Source organism: Brienomyrus brachyistius, unplaced genomic scaffold, assembly GCF_023856365.1.
Source record: "Brienomyrus brachyistius isolate T26 unplaced genomic scaffold, BBRACH_0.4 scaffold53, whole genome shotgun sequence".
Classification (NCBI taxonomy): Eukaryota; Metazoa; Chordata; class Actinopteri; order Osteoglossiformes; family Mormyridae; genus Brienomyrus; species Brienomyrus brachyistius.
Genome location: NW_026042328.1, coordinates 1,199,319 through 1,215,676, shown reverse-complemented (window position 1 = coordinate 1,215,676; position 16,358 = coordinate 1,199,319). Strand labels below are relative to the sequence as shown.

At 52.8% G+C, this 16,358-nt stretch overlaps 1 protein-coding gene and 1 long non-coding RNA gene across 9 annotated transcripts in view; both read right to left on the bottom strand.

Moving 5' to 3' along the window:
• The window catches only part of LOC125723981 (solute carrier family 12 member 7-like), a 53,214-nt gene that overhangs the window by 22,371 nt on the left and 14,485 nt on the right, over window positions 1-16,358 (bottom strand). The window contains 9 exon segments of the mRNA XM_049000798.1: window positions 2,664-2,776; window positions 2,778-2,832; window positions 4,275-4,486; window positions 5,020-5,261; window positions 6,500-6,630; window positions 6,901-6,955; window positions 9,436-9,582; window positions 11,779-11,910; window positions 14,020-14,111. Of these exon segments, the coding sequence (XP_048856755.1) occupies window positions 2,664-2,776; window positions 2,778-2,832; window positions 4,275-4,486; window positions 5,020-5,261; window positions 6,500-6,630; window positions 6,901-6,955; window positions 9,436-9,582; window positions 11,779-11,910; window positions 14,020-14,111 (1,179 nt within the window).
• On the bottom strand, window positions 2,839-4,266 carry LOC125723983 (uncharacterized). Of its 8 annotated transcripts, XR_007387094.1 has the most exons (4): window positions 3,900-4,266; window positions 3,768-3,833; window positions 3,636-3,668; window positions 2,839-3,503 (listed from the first exon to the last, which is right to left on the bottom strand). It is a non-coding gene; the product is annotated as an uncharacterized LOC125723983 (long non-coding RNA). The 8 variants fall into 8 exon arrangements; XR_007387088.1 differs by having other exon boundaries at window positions 3,636-3,833; XR_007387090.1 differs by lacking the exon at window positions 3,636-3,668 and having other exon boundaries at window positions 3,702-3,833.

The following is a 16,358-nucleotide window of genomic DNA, read 5'->3' as shown; positions in this document are numbered from 1 at the left end:
CTAAGCTTTTTGTAACGCAAGGAAAAGTGTTAAAGTTACCCAAAGGGATTGGCTGACAGCACATTCTGATGGTGAGAGAGTCGGGGGGGCAGTGGGCAGGTGGCCGCACCAGCATTTGTGAAGAAGCTGCTTATTTGCTTCGGTTATCACCAGTGAGGGAAGAGGCCACACCAGCAGCCTGCTTCTGGCCCGGCTCACTGCTCACTGCTGACACCCCAGGAGGTCACCCTTCATGTGCAAATACAACAACGCCGATACGCAGTGCCTTGTGCTGGAGGGTCTTACGGGCTCCGAAAGGGGGCAAAGCACTGTCCTTATAGCTGCTTTTCAGTATGCCTTGTGGGGGAGGGTCTTACGGGCTCCGATAGGGGGCAAAGCACTGTCCTTATAGCTGCTTTTCAGTATGCCTTGTGCTGGAGGGTCTTACGGGCTCCGAAAGGGGGCAAAGCACTGTCCTTATAGCTGCTTTTCAGTATGCCTTGTGGGGGAGGGTCTTACGGGCTCCGAAAGGGGGCAAAGCACTGTCCTTATAGCTGCTTTTCAGTATGCCTTGTGGGGGAGGGTCTTACGGGCTCCGATAGGGGGCAAAGCACTGTCCTTATAGCTGCTTTTCAGTATGCCTTGTGGGGGAGGGTCTTACGGGCTCCGATAGGGGGCAAAGCACTGTCCTTATAGCTGCTTTTCAGTATGCCTTGTGGGGGAGGGTCTTACGGGCTCCGAAAGGGGGCAAAGCACTGTCCTTATAGCTGCTTTTCAGTATGCCTTGTGGGGGAGGGTCTTACGGGCTCCGATAGGGGGCAAAGCACTGTCCTTATAGCTGCTTTTCAGTATGCCTTGTGGGGGAGGGTCTTACGGGCTCCGATAGGGGGCAAAGCACTGTCCTTATAGCTGCTTTTCAGTATGCCTTGTGGGGGAGGGTCTTACGGGCTCCGATAGGGGGCAAAGCACTGTCCTTATAGCTGCTTTTCAGTATGCCTTGTGGGGGAGGGTCTTACGGGCTCCGATAGGGGGCAAAGCACTGTCCTTATAGCTGCTTTTCAGTATGCCTTGTGGGGGAGGGTCTTACGGGCTCCGATAGGGGGCAAAGCACTGTCCTTATAGCTGCTTTTCAGTATGCCTTGTGGGGGAGGGTCTTACGGGCTCCGAAAGGGGGCAAAGCACTGTCCTTATAGCTGCTTTTCAGTATGCCTTGTGGGGGAGGGTCTTACGGGCTCCGATAGGGGGCAAAGCACTGTCCTTATAGCTGCTTTTCAGTATGCCTTGTGGGGGAGGGTCTTACGGGCTCCGAAAGGGGGCAAAGCACTGTCCTTATAGCTGCTTTTCAGTATGCCTTGTGGGGGAGGGTCTTACGGGCTCCGATAGGGGGCAAAGCACTGTCCTTATAGCTGCTTTTCAGTATGCCTTGTGGGGGAGGGTCTTACGGGCTCCGAAAGGGGGCAAAGCACTGTCCTTATAGCTGCTTTTCAGTATGCCTTGTGGGGGAGGGTCTTACGGGCTCCGATAGGGGGCAAAGCACTGTCCTTATAGCTGCTTTTCAGTATGCCTTGTGGGGGAGGGTCTTACGGGCTCCGATAGGGGGCAAAGCACTGTCCTTATAGCTGCTTTTCAGTATGCCTTGTGGGGGAGGGTCTTACGGGCTCCGATAGGGGGCAAAGCACTGTCCTTATAGCTGCTTTTCAGTATGCCTTGTGGGGGAGGGTCTTACGGGCTCCGATAGGGGGCAAAGCACTGTCCTTATAGCTGCTTTTCAGTATGCCTTGTGGGGGAGGGTCTTACGGGCTCCGATAGGGGGCAAAGCACTGTCCTTATAGCTGCTTTTCAGTATGCCTTGTGGGGGAGGGTCTTACGGGCTCCGATAGGGGGCAAAGCACTGTCCTTATAGCTGCTTTTCAGTATGCCTTGTGGGGGAGGGTCTTACGGGCTCCGAAAGGGGGCAAAGCACTGTCCTTATAGCTGCTTTTCAGTATGCCTTGTGCTGGAGGGTCTTACGGGCTCCGAAAGGGGGCAAAGCACTGTCCTTATAGCTGCTTTTCAGTATGCCTTGTGGGGGAGGGTCTTACGGGCTCCGAAAGGGGGCAAAGCACTGTCCTTATAGCTGCTTTTCAGTATGCCTTGTGGGGGAGGGTCTTACGGGCTCCGAAAGGGGGCAAAGCACTGTCCTTATAGCTGCTTTTCAGTATGCCTTGTGCTGGAGGGTCTTACGGGCTCCGAAAGGGGGCAAAGCACTGTCCTTATAGCTGCTTTTCAGTATGCCTTGTGGGGGAGGGTCTTACGGGCTCCGAAAGGGGGCAAAGCACTGTCCTTATAGCTGCTTTTCAGTATGCCTTGTGGGGGAGGGTCTTACGGGCTCCGAAAGGGGGCAAAGCACTGTCCTTATAGCTGCTTTTCAGTATGCCTTGTGGGGGAGGGTCTTACGGGCTCCGATAGGGGGCAAAGCACTGTCCTTATAGCTGCTTTTCAGTATGCCTTGTAGCTCCACACCGTATCACAGTCATTCTTTTCCTACTCAATAAATCATTTTGCTGTTGTGTCAGTGAGGGACGTGCAGTGGTGACACACGGCTTTAGTATCTATTATCTGCTCAGTGTGCTAATGCAAGTTTCCAGTGTGTTACGTATGTCACAGGCAGCCCAGCAAAGCACAAGAGGCAGACCGCCCCCTACCTGTCACGGAGGGGAAGTAGATGCCCACCAGCAGCGTGAAGACAGTGGTGATGTCGTTGAAGACGTAGGGCAGGCTGCCATCCCTGGAGGTGTTCTGGGCCGGGTTGGAGGGGTACCCCCGCCTTCTCCACCAGCATGCCGCCGGGCCCGTAGCTGCTCCACAGGTTATCTGAGGCGGTGGAGGGGGAGAGACACAGACCTGTCACATGCAGGTCATGCCAAGCGGCGGCTCCTGTTACCCAGCGCACCCGAATGTCACAGTGTGCTGCACCTAAGAGTGATGAGCGCAGCGAGGCACGCTGGCTTTAATGCCTCAAACAATGTGTCAGCTCGCAAAAATAAAGTGGCCGGGCCTGTTTCCATCCAGGAGCTCCTTCCTTGTTTGGCTCCCGGAAGATGGAGTGCCCTCTGTGCTGCTTCTCACTGCTAGTCACAGTGAACTAGGCTTGTTTTCCATCCATGTTAGCTGCAGCTACGTTAGCCGGTTTGAACCAATTTCCCACTGACGTGGCTATTTGTGTTGCTCCTTTAAAGGTAACATTGCATTTTCTATTAAGCTGAGGCTGCTCTTTAAAGGTAATGCTGTGTTTTCCACGTCCTCACATGAGATGTCGCTCCTCTACCTAATTTCCTCACCTAAGAGTGCACTCCCTTACCCCACTTCCTCCTCACCTAAGAGTTTGCTCCTGTACCCCACCACCTCCTCACCTGAGATGGCCCTCCCGTACCTCACGTCCTCACCTGAGATGGCCCTCCCATACTCCACGTCCTCACCTGAGATGGCCCTCCCATACTCCACGTCCTCACCTGAGATGGCCCTCCCATACTCCACGTCCTCACCTGAGATGGCCCTCCCGTACCTCATGTCCTCACCTGCGATGGCCCTCCCATACTCCACGTCCTCACCTGAGATGGCCCTCCCATACCTCATGTCCTCACCTGCGATGGCCCTCCCATACTCCACGTCCTCACCTGAGATGGCCCTCCCATACTCCACGTCCTCACCTGAGATGGCCCTCCCATACGCCACGTCCTCACCTGAGATGGCCCTCCCATACGCCACGTCCTCACCTGAGATGGCCCTCCCATACGCCACGTCCTCACCTGAGATGGCCCTCCCATACTCCACGTCCTCACCTGAGATGGCCCTCCCATACTCCACGTCCTCACCTGAGATGGCCCTCCCGTACCTCACGTCCTCACCTGAGATGGCGCTCCCATACTCCACGTCCTCACCTGAGATGGCCCTCCCATACTCCACGTCCTCACCTGAGATGGCCCTCCCATACGCCACGTCCTCACCTGAGATGGCCCTCCCATACGCCACGTCCTCACCTGAGATGGCCCTCCCATACTCCACGTCCTCACCTGAGATGGCCCCACTCTACCTAATCTCCTCACCTGAGATGGTCCTCCCTTAGCCCACCTCCTCCTCACCTGAGATGGCCCTCCCATACTCCACGTCCTCACCTGAAATGGCCCCACTCTACCTAATCTCCTCACCTGAGATGGTCCTCCCTTAGCCCACCTCCTCCTAACCTGAGATGGTCCTCCTGTACCCCACCTGCTCCTCACCTGAGATGATTCTCCCGTACCCCATCTACTCCTCACCTGAGATGACCCCGCTGAACAGACCAGGGATGCCTTCGATCTCCGTCACATTGTTGAGCTTGAAGTACTCATCACAGGTCTCTTCCTGGAACGGGCTGTCACAGAACAAGGTCGATAGTCTGGTGGCCACTGTCATATTGTTGACCACCTCCCTCTTCAGGCACTTGTCAAAGTCGAGGTTCTCCAAGATTCTGTTCCCCAAGAGGCAGATCCTGCAGAAGGTACCGTAGAAAGAAGCATGTTTAAAACAAAGCTGTGGGGATGGTGATGTGTGGCTCTGTGGCTTACAAAAACTGTGCCCAGGATCAGAAGGCTGCTGGTTCAAATCTGAGGATTAGCAGAGCGATGTCATCATTGGGCCTTTGAGCGAGGTCCTTAACCCCGCTGGCTGACCCTGCTCTCTGAAATTGTATGTCACTTTGCATAAGAGCATCTGCTGAATAAGTAAACCTATTCTGTGTTGCACAGGCCCAAGCACTACAAAAGATGGATGGTTGCAAGGATATGGTGTTACAGTGACCTGGAACCACAGCTAGAATCACTTTCACAAAGAAGAAAGCATAGAAATATTATTACATGAAGGTCCTATAAAACAAACCATTCATTTCTGTTTTAGGTCACTGCCTTCCTAAATGTATGTAGTAGCTAGTAAGTAATGGTTATAAGGTAGGTCACCCATAGTGATGCAGAGTTTACACAAAGCATGATTCCATTTGTGTCGCCAGTGCAGAATGCCATCACTCACGGGAAGTGGGGAGGGTCGACGACGGTCTTGATGACCCCGGCGTAGATGGCTATGATGGAGAGCACCACGCAGGAGAGGAAGACCAGTGCCATTTTGTTGACGTACTTGACCCCCACGAAGACCAGCAGGGCCATGAAGAGCAGGCAGCCCGTGCCGTAAACGCGCATGTTGTTCAGCATGGCTGCAGCCTCATCCTCCTTCTTCTCTGCTGTGAAGATGGCCACACTGGGCACGATGTAGGTCTGGGGAGTGCAGGAGGGGGAGGTGGAAGCTTAAGTTCTTAGGAACACCGCAGATATCCATCCACCCACCTATCCATCCATCCATTCATCCATCCATACATCCATCCACCCACCTACCTATCCATCCACCCACCTATCCATCCATCCATCCATCCATACATCCATCCACCCACCTACCTGTCCATCCATCCATCCATCATACATCCATCCACCCACCTACCTATCCATCCATCCATCCATACAACCATCCACCCACCTACCTATCCATCCATCCATCCATACATCGTCTGCACTGCAGATATCCCTCCACCCATTCATCTGTCTATCCATCCATCCCTCCATCCATCCATCCCCCCACACTCACAGAGCAGGGTGGGGTTTAAACCCCAGGGAGGGCACACAATCCCCACACTCACAGAGCAGGGTGGGGTTTAAACCCCAGGGAGGACACACAGACCCCACACTCACAGAGCAGGATGGGGTTTAAACCCCATGGAGGACACACAGACCCCACACTCACAGAGCAGGGTGGGGTTTAAACCCCACGGAGGACACACAGAGCCCACACTCACAGAGCAGGATGGGGTTTAAACCCCATGGAGGACACACAGACCCCACACTCACAGAGCAGGGTGGGGTTTAAACCCCACGGAGGACACACAGAGCCCACACTCACAGAGCAGGATGGGGTTTAAACCCCACAGAGGACACACAGACCCCACACTCACAGAGCAGGATGGGGTTTAAACCCCACGGAGGACACACAGAGCCCACACTCACAGAGCAGGATGGGGTTTAAACCCCATGGAGGACACACAGACCCCACACTCACCGAGCAGGGTGGGGTTTAAACCCCACGGAGGACACACAGACCCCACACTCACAGAGCAGGGTGGGGTTTAAACCCCACGGAGGACACACAGACCCCACACTCACAGAAGAAATTTAGAAATTACAAGTTGAAAATGAAATTTCAAACCACGTTTTTTAATGAAGAAAAGCAACACTAGGCTACGAACTAAATCCTATATAAAAAACATATTTGTGAAAAAGCTAAGCCTTGTCATTTGTCATCTGTAGGCACAGTGTCGGTGATCAACAGGCACAGAAACACAAGTATTAAGCAGCTATAACTGCTGCGAGCCCAACCTGCTCTCGGTGTCCACAGTTTAAATTCCATTATTGTCCATTATTGTCTGAGACAGCACATTGTAGGAGAGTCATGTGAACTCGCGTACCAGGAAGATCTCGATGGTTCCCAGGATGTACATGGATCCGGCAAAAGTGGTGCCCAGGTAGAAGCAGAGACCCACGGCGCCGCCAAACTCTGGGCCCAGAGACCTGGAGATCATGTAGTAGGACCCACCAGCTGCCAGGAGAGGTGAGTGAGTAAAGCCATGTATCAGAAAACATCTGGAGAAATGGAGAACAGCAAAGCTACTGCTTCAGAGAGAGAGAGAATGACATGCTGAGGATAAGGAGATTGACTACAGAAGCATCTTCACAGCTTCAGCCCAGGACTGTGCAGTGTGCAGTATAGACAGAACACTGTACTGACAGAATGCAGAATAACCTGTTCTTTAGTGCATCCGTTAAAAGCAGAACGTACATCCCACACTGCGAGAGAGTGAGATCTCACCTGGCACAACGCCGTTGGTGGCTATGGCACTCATGGAGATGGCAGTCAGCATGGTCTACGGGAGAGACGAGGGCGTCACACATCACTAAATGGGCTCGATGGCCACGCTGAAAGAGCTGTGCTTAATCACAGTGCAGTTTTCGAGTCCCTGAACCTGGGGGGAAGGGGGGTCTTACAGTGTCTTACAGTATGTTCCCAGCCTGAAAGAGAAGTCTGTGCATGATGCATCCAGGCGCCCAGAGCCCAGTGCCGAAGCACCCACATAACCTAAAACACATCCTCTCCCTGGTTTCCCTGGGGGAGTTTGGTCAGCAGTGGGTCTCACACCCACATAACCTAAAACACATCCTCTCCCTGGTTTCCCTGGGGGAGTTTGGTCAGCAGTGGGTCTCACACCCACATAAGCACCAGGGCCAAAGTAGCAGGCATCTCCGCTGCAGCTTTACTCAAAGAGTAACATGTGACTAAAACACATCCTCTCCCTGGTTTCCCTGGGGGAGTTTCCATTGCAGAAGGGTCGGCTTGGAAAAGGCGTTGCTGGGTTTGGAAAGCGACAGTGACGTAAAATGGAAGAGAGGGTTATTTACTGTTCACACGGTGTACATCATGGTTTACTGTGTGCTCATTTCTGCTAGCAAGAGAGAGAATCCCCATCTTATGTAGGCATCCAACGTGAGCGGAAAAACTGCATTACGAATCCATTCCATTCAGCTGTTCTGTAGTACCTTGTTAAGTAGAAGGTTGAAAATTTTCAAGTTCCAAGTTATGGTAAATGGACCAAGTTATAGCGCTTTTCTACACCTACGAGTACTCAAAGCACTTTACATTTTATGCCACACATTCACCCATTCACACACTCATTCATACACTGGTGGCGGTGGCCACCATCTCATTAATAGATCATGACGTGCGATACTACTAATAATGAATAATATGTGGAATATGCCCTTGCATCCCTCAGATAATCCATGCCTAGAACACAGGTATCCCTGTGCATTTTGACCAGTCAGATGCTGGTGATGCAACTAGCACAGTTTGGTCATGCTTCTGGTCCTGCTGGTGTGCTGGGCTGAGTCAGCGCGGGTACGGCTCGGGTATGGCGCGAGTACGGTGTTGGTATGGCGCTGGTATGGCTCAAGTGCAGTACGGGTACGACATGGGTACGGCTCGGGTACAGCTCAGGTACGGCACGGGTGCGGCTCGGGTATGGCGCGGGTATGGCTCAAGTGCAGTACGGGTACGGCATGGGTACGGCTCGGGTACAGCTCAGGTACGGCACGGGTATGGCGCAGGTATGGCTTTGGGTGCAGCGCAGGTATGGCGCGGGTGTGGCTCGGGTACGGCACGGGTGCGGCTGGAGTACGGCGTGGGTGCGGCGCAGGTACGTCTCGGGTAAGGCGCGGGTACAAGGCGGGTACAGCTCGGGTACGGCGCGGGTACGACGCCGGTATGGGTTCGGTCACGGCGCGGGTGTGGCTCGGGTACGGCACGGGTGCGGCTCGGGCACAACGCGGGTGCGGCTCGGGCGCGGCGCGGGTGCGGCTCGGGCACGGCGCGGGTGTGGCTCGGGTACGGCACGGGTGCGGCTCAGGCACAACGCGGGTGCGGTTCGGGCACGGCGCGGGTGCGGCTCGGGCACGGCACGGGTGCGGCTCGGGCACAACGCGGGTGCGGCTCGGGCGCGGCGCGGGTGCGGCTCGGGCACGGCGCGGGTGTGGCTCGGGTACGGCACGGGTGCGGCTGGAGTACGGCGTGGGTGCGGCGCGGGTACGGCTCGGGTAAGGCGCGGGTGCGGCTCGGGTACGGCACGGGTGCGGCTCGGGCACAACGCGGGTGCGGCTCGGGCGCGGGCACGGCGCGGGTGTGGCTCGGGTACGGCATGGGTGCGGCTCGGGCGCGGCGCGTGTGCGGCTCGGGCACGGCGCGGGTGTGGCTCGGGCACGGCACGGGTGCGGCTGGAGTACGGCGTGGGTGCGGCGCAGGTACAAGGCGGGTACAGCTCGGGTACGGCGCGGGTACGACGCCGGTATGGGTTCGGGTGCGGTGCGGGTACGGCTCGGGTGCAGCGTGGGTACGGCTGGAGTACGGCTCGGGTATGGTGTGGGTGCAGCTCAGGTACGGTGCGGGTGCGGCTCGGGTACAGCTGGAGTACGCCGTGGGTACGGCTTGGGTACGGAGTGGGTACGGTATGGGCATGGTGCAGGTACGGTGCGGGTATGGCTTGGATACGGCTCGGGTGCGGCGCGGGTACGGCTCGGATATGGCGCGGGTATGGCTGGAGTACGGTGCGGGTACGGCATGGGGCTTAGTTGCAGTGCGTCTAGAGTTCTGCTTCGTGTACCACATGACAGAGTGATCACATGACATAGAGTGATCACATGACACAGAGTGATTAGGTGACAATTTAGTAGCCTGCTTATCCGGGAGCCTGCGATACTCACTGAGGAACAGCACATGACACAGAGCGATCACATGACACAGAGTGATCACATGGCACCTGAGTAGCCTGCTTGCCAGGAAGCCCACGATACTCACACAGGAGCAGCACATGAAGACAATTGCAAAGGCTTCCAAGATGCCCGCGGTGCCCACAATCCAGGTGAGGCGCAGGAAGAGGATGACGCCCAGAATGTTCTGCAGGCAGGGCAGGTAGACGCCAAAGAAGGTGCCCATCTGTGGACTCTGTGGCAGGAAGGGAGGAACCTACCGTTACATTCAGAGCAGAAGACCACAGACTACTCTGTCAGCTGAGATTTGAAGACTGTGGCCTCTTAACTGATTAAGGTCCCCTTACTTACAGCTTCCCTTTCTCACATTTTTAGTCTGCTGTATAAACTGGCAGGAATCCAGGCAGCCTCCTGCATGAGCTTTTCATCACATCACCAGAAATCAACACAACACCATCTCAGTCCCTCTGCACAATGGTAAAATGTATATACATAGTTGTTGAAAAAATGTGAGAATGGCTCCTGGTTCCAGGTGGTCAGGCAACAGTTCTTATATCAACAGCACTGAAGACCAACGAAATAGATCAGAATCAGCAGTTAAGCTTCTGAGCCTTAAACTGGCTTAAATTTAAGCATGCCCTATATTCCACATCAATCATTTCAAGCCACACACTGTTGCTTCTCTACACACACAGTGAGCCCTCCTTAGCCTGGCTTACAGTGATCCCTGACAGCAGACTCTCTCCCTCCTCTGGCCACACACTGTTGCTTCTCTACGCACACAGTGAGCCCTCCTTAGCCTGGCTTACAGTGATCCCTGACAGCAGACTCTCTCCCTCCTCTGGCCACACACTGTTGCTTCTCTACGCACACAGTGAGCCCTCCTTAGCCTGGCTTACAGTGATCCCTGACAGCAGACTCTCTCCCTCCTCTGGCCACACACTGATTCTTCACTTCACACACAGTGAGCCCTCCTTAGCCTGGCTTACAGTGATCCCTGACAGCAGACTCTCTCCCTCCTCTGGCCACACACTGTTGCTTCTCTACACACAGAGTGAGCCCTCCTTAGCCTGGCTTACAGTGATCCCTGACAGCAGACTCTCTCCCTCCTCTGGCCACACACTGTTGTTTCTCTACACACACAGTGAGCCCTCCTTAGCCTGGCTTACAGTGATCCCTGACAGCAGACTCTCTCCCTCCTCTGGCCACACACTGATTCTTCACTTCACACACAGTGAGCCCTCCTTAGCCTGGCTTACAGTGATCCCTGACAGCAGACTCTCTCCCTCCTCTGGCCACTCACTGTTGCTTCTCTACACACAGAGTGAGCCCTCCTTAGCCTGGCTTACAGTGATCCCTGACAGCAGACTCTCTCCCTCCTCTGGCCACACACTGTTGTTTCTCTACACACACAGTGAGCCCTCCTTAACCTGGCTTACAGTGATCCCTGACAGCAGACTCTCTCCCTCCTCTGGCCACACACTGTTGTTTCTCTACGCACACAGTGAGCCCTCCTTAGCCTGGCTTACAGTGATCCCTGACAGCAGACTCTCTCCCTCCTCTGGCCACACACTGTTGTTTCTCTACGCACACAGTGAGCCCTCCTTAGCCTGGCTTACAGTGATCCCTGACAGCAGACTCTCTCCCTCCTCTGGCCACACACTGTTGTTTCTCTACGCACACAGTGAGCCCTCCTTAGCCTGGCTTACAGTGATCCCTGACAGCAGACTCTCTCCCTCCTCTGGCCACACACTGTTGTTTCTCTACGCACACAGTGAGCCCTCCTTAGCCTGGCTTGCAGTGATCCCTGACAGCAGACTCTCTCCCTGGTCCTACGCTGAACACTGAGCCTCTCCTAACTAATCCAGCGAGTCCAGTATCCAGCCTAAATGTGTGATGGCAGGGAGAACCTGGCAGGGAGTAGGACCAGCATTCTGTGGTTGCAACTTGGGCACTTTTTATATACTAATAAGATCTAGAAGGAAGAAACCTGAACAATAGGTTTGGCATGAGAACAATAGGTTTGGCATGAGAGATAACTGAGAGCCAGTGGGCCAGCTGGCACACTGAATACCAGTGATTCCGCACTGAATATGCTGGGCTGCAGTTCATATGCTTACATTTCCTGGTATATTCTGCTATAATAACAATCTACAGAAGCACTGACATGGGGAGACTGCAAGTGTTTTTAAATTTCTTTGATTTGTGGCTGGCGAGGCTACAGTGTTTTTAGGGAGAACTGTCACTCGCAGGACACAAGCCACACCAACATCAGCCTGACTGTTTACTGAAGTTAACAGAATCTTATCGTTTGAGAGCCAGGACGAGTTGCTGCAAATGCCACAAGGCGTAACACTGAAGCAGATTTCTCCCCATGACACATGGAGGTCGCGGCAGGCGGACGATCCCACGATTTGGAAAGGTGACCCACCTTGACAGTTTTCCTCTTGGCTCCCTCCTCATTCTCGGCCTCCTCATGCTCCACCACTCCCTGCGTCAGGTTGGTGTAGTTAGCCAGTTTGTTGAGTAGCGAGGACACCATTGGGTTACTGTCCATCTCCTCCTGCAAGCGGAGAAGGGGCTCTCAGTTAGGCCGTTCCTCACAAACAGAGAAGGGGCTCTCCGTAAGCTCGCTCCTCGCAAACGGAGAAGGGGCTCTCCCTAAGCTTGCTCCTCGCAAACGGAGAAGGGGCTCTCCGTAAGCTCGCTCCTTGCAAACGGAGAAGGGGCTCTCCCTAAGCTCGCTCCTCGCAAACGGAGAAGGGGCTCTCCCTAAGCTCGCTCCTCGCAAACAGAGAAGGGGCTCTCCGTATGCTCGCTCCTCACAAACGGAGAAGGGGCTCTCCGTAAGCTCGCTCCTCACAAATGGAGAAGGGCCTCTCCCTAAGCTCGCTCCTCGCAAACGGAAAAGGGACTCTCTGTATGCTCGCTCCTTGCAAACGGAGAAAGGGCTCTCCCTAAGCTCGCTCCTCGCAAACGGAGAAGGGGGTCTCCCTAAGCTCGCTCCTCGCAAATGGAAAAGGGGCTCTCCGTATGCTAGCTCCTTGCAAACGGAGAAAGGGCTCTCCCTAAGCTCGCTCCTTGCAAACGGAGAAAGGGCTCTCCCTAAGCTCGCTCCTCGCAAACAGAAAATGGGCTCTCCGTAAGCTCGCTCCTCACAAACAGAGAAGGGGCTCTCCATGAGCTCGCTCCTCACAAACGGAGAAGGGGCTCTCCCTAAGCTCGCTCCTCACAAACGGAAAAGGGGCTCTCCGTATGCTTGCTCCTCGCAAATGCAGAAAGGGCTCTCCCTAAGCTCGCTCCTCGCAAACGGAGAAGGGGGTCTCCCTAAGCTCGCTCCTCACAAACGGAGAAGGGGCTCTCCCTAAGCTCGCTCCTCGCAAACGGAAAAGGGGCTCTCCGTATGCTCGCTCCTTGCAAATGGAGAAAGGGCTCTCCCTAAGCTCGCTCCTCGCAAATGGAGAAGGGGGTCTCCCTAAGCTCGCTCCTCGCAAACGAAGAAGGGGCTCTCCCTAAGCTCGCTCCTCGCAAACAGAGAAGGGGCTCTCCCTAAGCTCGCTCCTCGCAAATGGAGAAGGGGCTCTCCGTAAGCTCGCTCCTTGCAAACGGAGAAGGCGCTCTCCGTATGCTCGCTCCTTGCAAACGGAGAAAGGGCTCTCCCTAAGCTCGCTCCTCGCAAACGGAGAAAGGGCTCTCCCTAAGCTCGCTCCTCGCAAACGGAGAAGGGGCTCTCCCTAAGCTCGCTCCTCACAAACGGAGAAGGGGCTCTCAGTAAGCTCGCTCCTCGCAAATGGAGAATGGGCTCTCCCTAAGCTCGCTCCTCACAAACGGAGAAAGGGCTCTCCCTAAGCTCGCTCCTCGCAAACGGAAAAGGGGCTCTCCCTAAGCTCGCTCCTCGCAAACGGAGAAGGGTCTCTCCCTAAGCTTGCTCCTCACAAACGGAGAAGGGGCTCTCCCTAAGCTCGCTCCTCGCAAACGGAGAAGGGGCTCTCCGCATGCTTGGTCCTCACAAACAGAGAAGGGGCTCTCCCTAAGCTCGCTCCTCACAAACGGAGATGGGGCTCTCCGTAAGTTTGCTCCTCACAAACGGAGAAGGGGCTCTCCCTAAGCTCGCTCCTCGCAAACGGAGAAGGGGCTCTCCCTAAGCTCGCTCCTCGCAAACGGAAAAGGGGCTCTCCCTAAGCTCGCTCCTCGCAAACGGAAAAGGGGCTCTCCCTAAGCTCGCTCCTCGCAAACGGAGAAGGGTCTCTCCCTAAGCTCGCTCCTCGCAAACGGAGAAGGGGCTCTCCCTAAGCTTGCTCCTCGCAAACGGAGAAGGGGCTCTCCGTAAGCTCACTTGCAAGTTATGATGATATATAACATTTAAAATGAGAATATTTTGCGAATAAAAATTGTAGCAACATGACAAATTATCATTCCTGTTTAAGTCTATGGAGCACAGATATATTTCATTGCCATCAAAGGAGCAGTAAATCCTTTAGTAAATAAACATTATAAGTCAAGTTTTCTTCTGTGAACAGTAAAACCCTTATTGTATACAGGAAATGCTGAGTAGACAAAAAGTAAAATTTTACAAGTTGTATTCCTGCAAATGTTAAGTGCCATTTATGATTTCTAAAAACAACAGAAAAAAATGATCCATATTACATGTGAATCGAGTACAGAGGCTCACCTCAAAAAGTGCCATGTTCTTTCCATCATAATAGCTCTCCTGGTCATTGTCTCTGTCGATAAAAGGACTATCTTCCTTCGGGACGGTATCGCCTATGAACCAACACCAGGCAGAACAAATCAATGCCAGCACATCTTATACAGGCAGAACAAATCAATGCCAGCACATGCTATACAGGCAGAACAAATCAATGCCAACACGTCCTGTACAGGCAGAACAAATCAATGCCAGCACATGCTATGAAGGCAAATGGATAAAAGATTAGTGACTAAGTAGCAAGGGAAGAATGAATTACAGTACTGTGCAAAAGCCTTAGGCAGGCAAAGAAAATGATGTTTAGATATGATATTATACCTGTCAAAGTGTGTCAGCTTAGCCATTTCAAAACTTCTGCTAAAATCATCCTAGTATTTGCAGCGACCATCCAGTGCAAGCATGTATTTTTTGACTTGGCCACTAGCACACCTCATACAGCTAGTCAATCTGTCACAGACTTTTTAAACCAATATCCATCCATCCATTTTCCAAACCGCTTATCCTACTGGGTCGGGGGGGTCCGGAGCCTATCCCGGAAGCAATGGGCACGAGGCAGGGAACAACCGAGGATGGGGGGCCAGCCCATCACAGGGCACACTCACACACCATTCACTCACACATGCACACCTATGGGCAATTTAGCAACTCCAATTAGCCGACTCTCTAATTGGAGAAACCCCACGACGACATGGGGAGAACATGCAAACTCCACACACATGTGACCCAGGCGGAGACTCAAATCCGGGTCCCAGAGGTGTGAGGCAACAGTGCTAACCACTGCACCACCATGCCGCCCCTTAAACCAATATATTTAACTATTTAATTGAACTGCTGGTGAAATTTAACAAAATCATGGAACGGCTGAGGTGCCCCTGAGGAGAAGTTTGGGAACTGAAGCAGTGTTCGTCTAGCCATCCAACTAGATATCAGTAACTCTTTAGAAAAGATAAGAAAGTATTACTAGTTTTTATTGTGTTACTCTTAATTTGCACATGTTCTAATGTTAAATTGTGTTATTTGTTCTAAGCCAAAGTACACTTGCTAGTCAGATAAACAGCTTTAAACATTTCTTTGGACTGCCTAAGACTTTTGCACAGTACTGTATATCTTAAGAGCCTTGTACATAACTACCTTTTTGTTATGTTACTGTTAAAAATGCTTCAATTCATTCAACTTGTGAAAAATATTAAATCGTTTTTTAAAGTACCTATATTTCTGCATCTTTAAGTCTATAGTACATTTAAGAAAACAACAGCCCAACAATAAGCATGGTCCATAACAATAGTCCACCAATAAGCATTGTCCATAACAATACATAACAATAGCATGGTCACAACAATGCAAAGAGTGCAGCTAATACCCAAACAAGGTATATTAATGCTAAAAATAAAGCTAAAGCGGGCCATTGGCACATGCTATATAAAATAAATGGTTTAGGTAAGCAGCACATCATTGCTTGGGCTAACAGTGACGGGCATTATGTGAGATTCTCTCCATGACTATGGACAGAAGGGATGGGAGGAATATCTGTGCATACCACACCCTCATTCATGCAATTTAAGTTACGCAATGAATGACTCATTCTATGCAGGAAACTTCTAGCAAAGCACACTTTCATTTAAGTTAAACTTAAGTGAATAACTGACAGATTATGACAACCATTAAACAGAAATGTACGACTTCCCTACAGCAGGGCTGTCCAAATCCAGTCCTGGGGGGCCGGAACCCAGTGTAGCTTAGTTCTTTCCCTGTTCCAGTATAAATGATTCAGGTCAAGAGCTGTGTGGTAATTAGCACAAGGAGTTGAACCAGGTGTGTTAAATGAGGGGAAACTCAAAAATGTGCAGCCAGATGGAGCAAAAGGGGTAAGGGCCCAATGGTGAAGTCACTACAGAGCCACATGGGGACTGGAACCTGTGACCTTCTGAAGATGGACATTGTTAACCCACAGAGCCACACTGGGACTGCAACCTGTGACCTTCTGAAGATAGGCATTGTTAACCCACAGAGCCACACTGGGACTGGAACCTGTGACCTTCTGAAGATGGGCATTGTTAACCCACAGAGCCACACAGTTACATAATTCGCAACTTTCTTGCTTGCGCACAAAAAAATGAAAAAAAATAACCATACCATGACCAATCCACAATGGCATCCAGATAACACCCCTACCAGGAGAGCTTTGGGTCCAGTTCTTTGATGCCACCCCCCACCAATCATGTCCTACACAGCACTGAAGCTGGGACATAATCATCCCCGTCTCAGTAATGCGTGCAGTCTGTGGCTCCCTGCCAAAGCTGGGT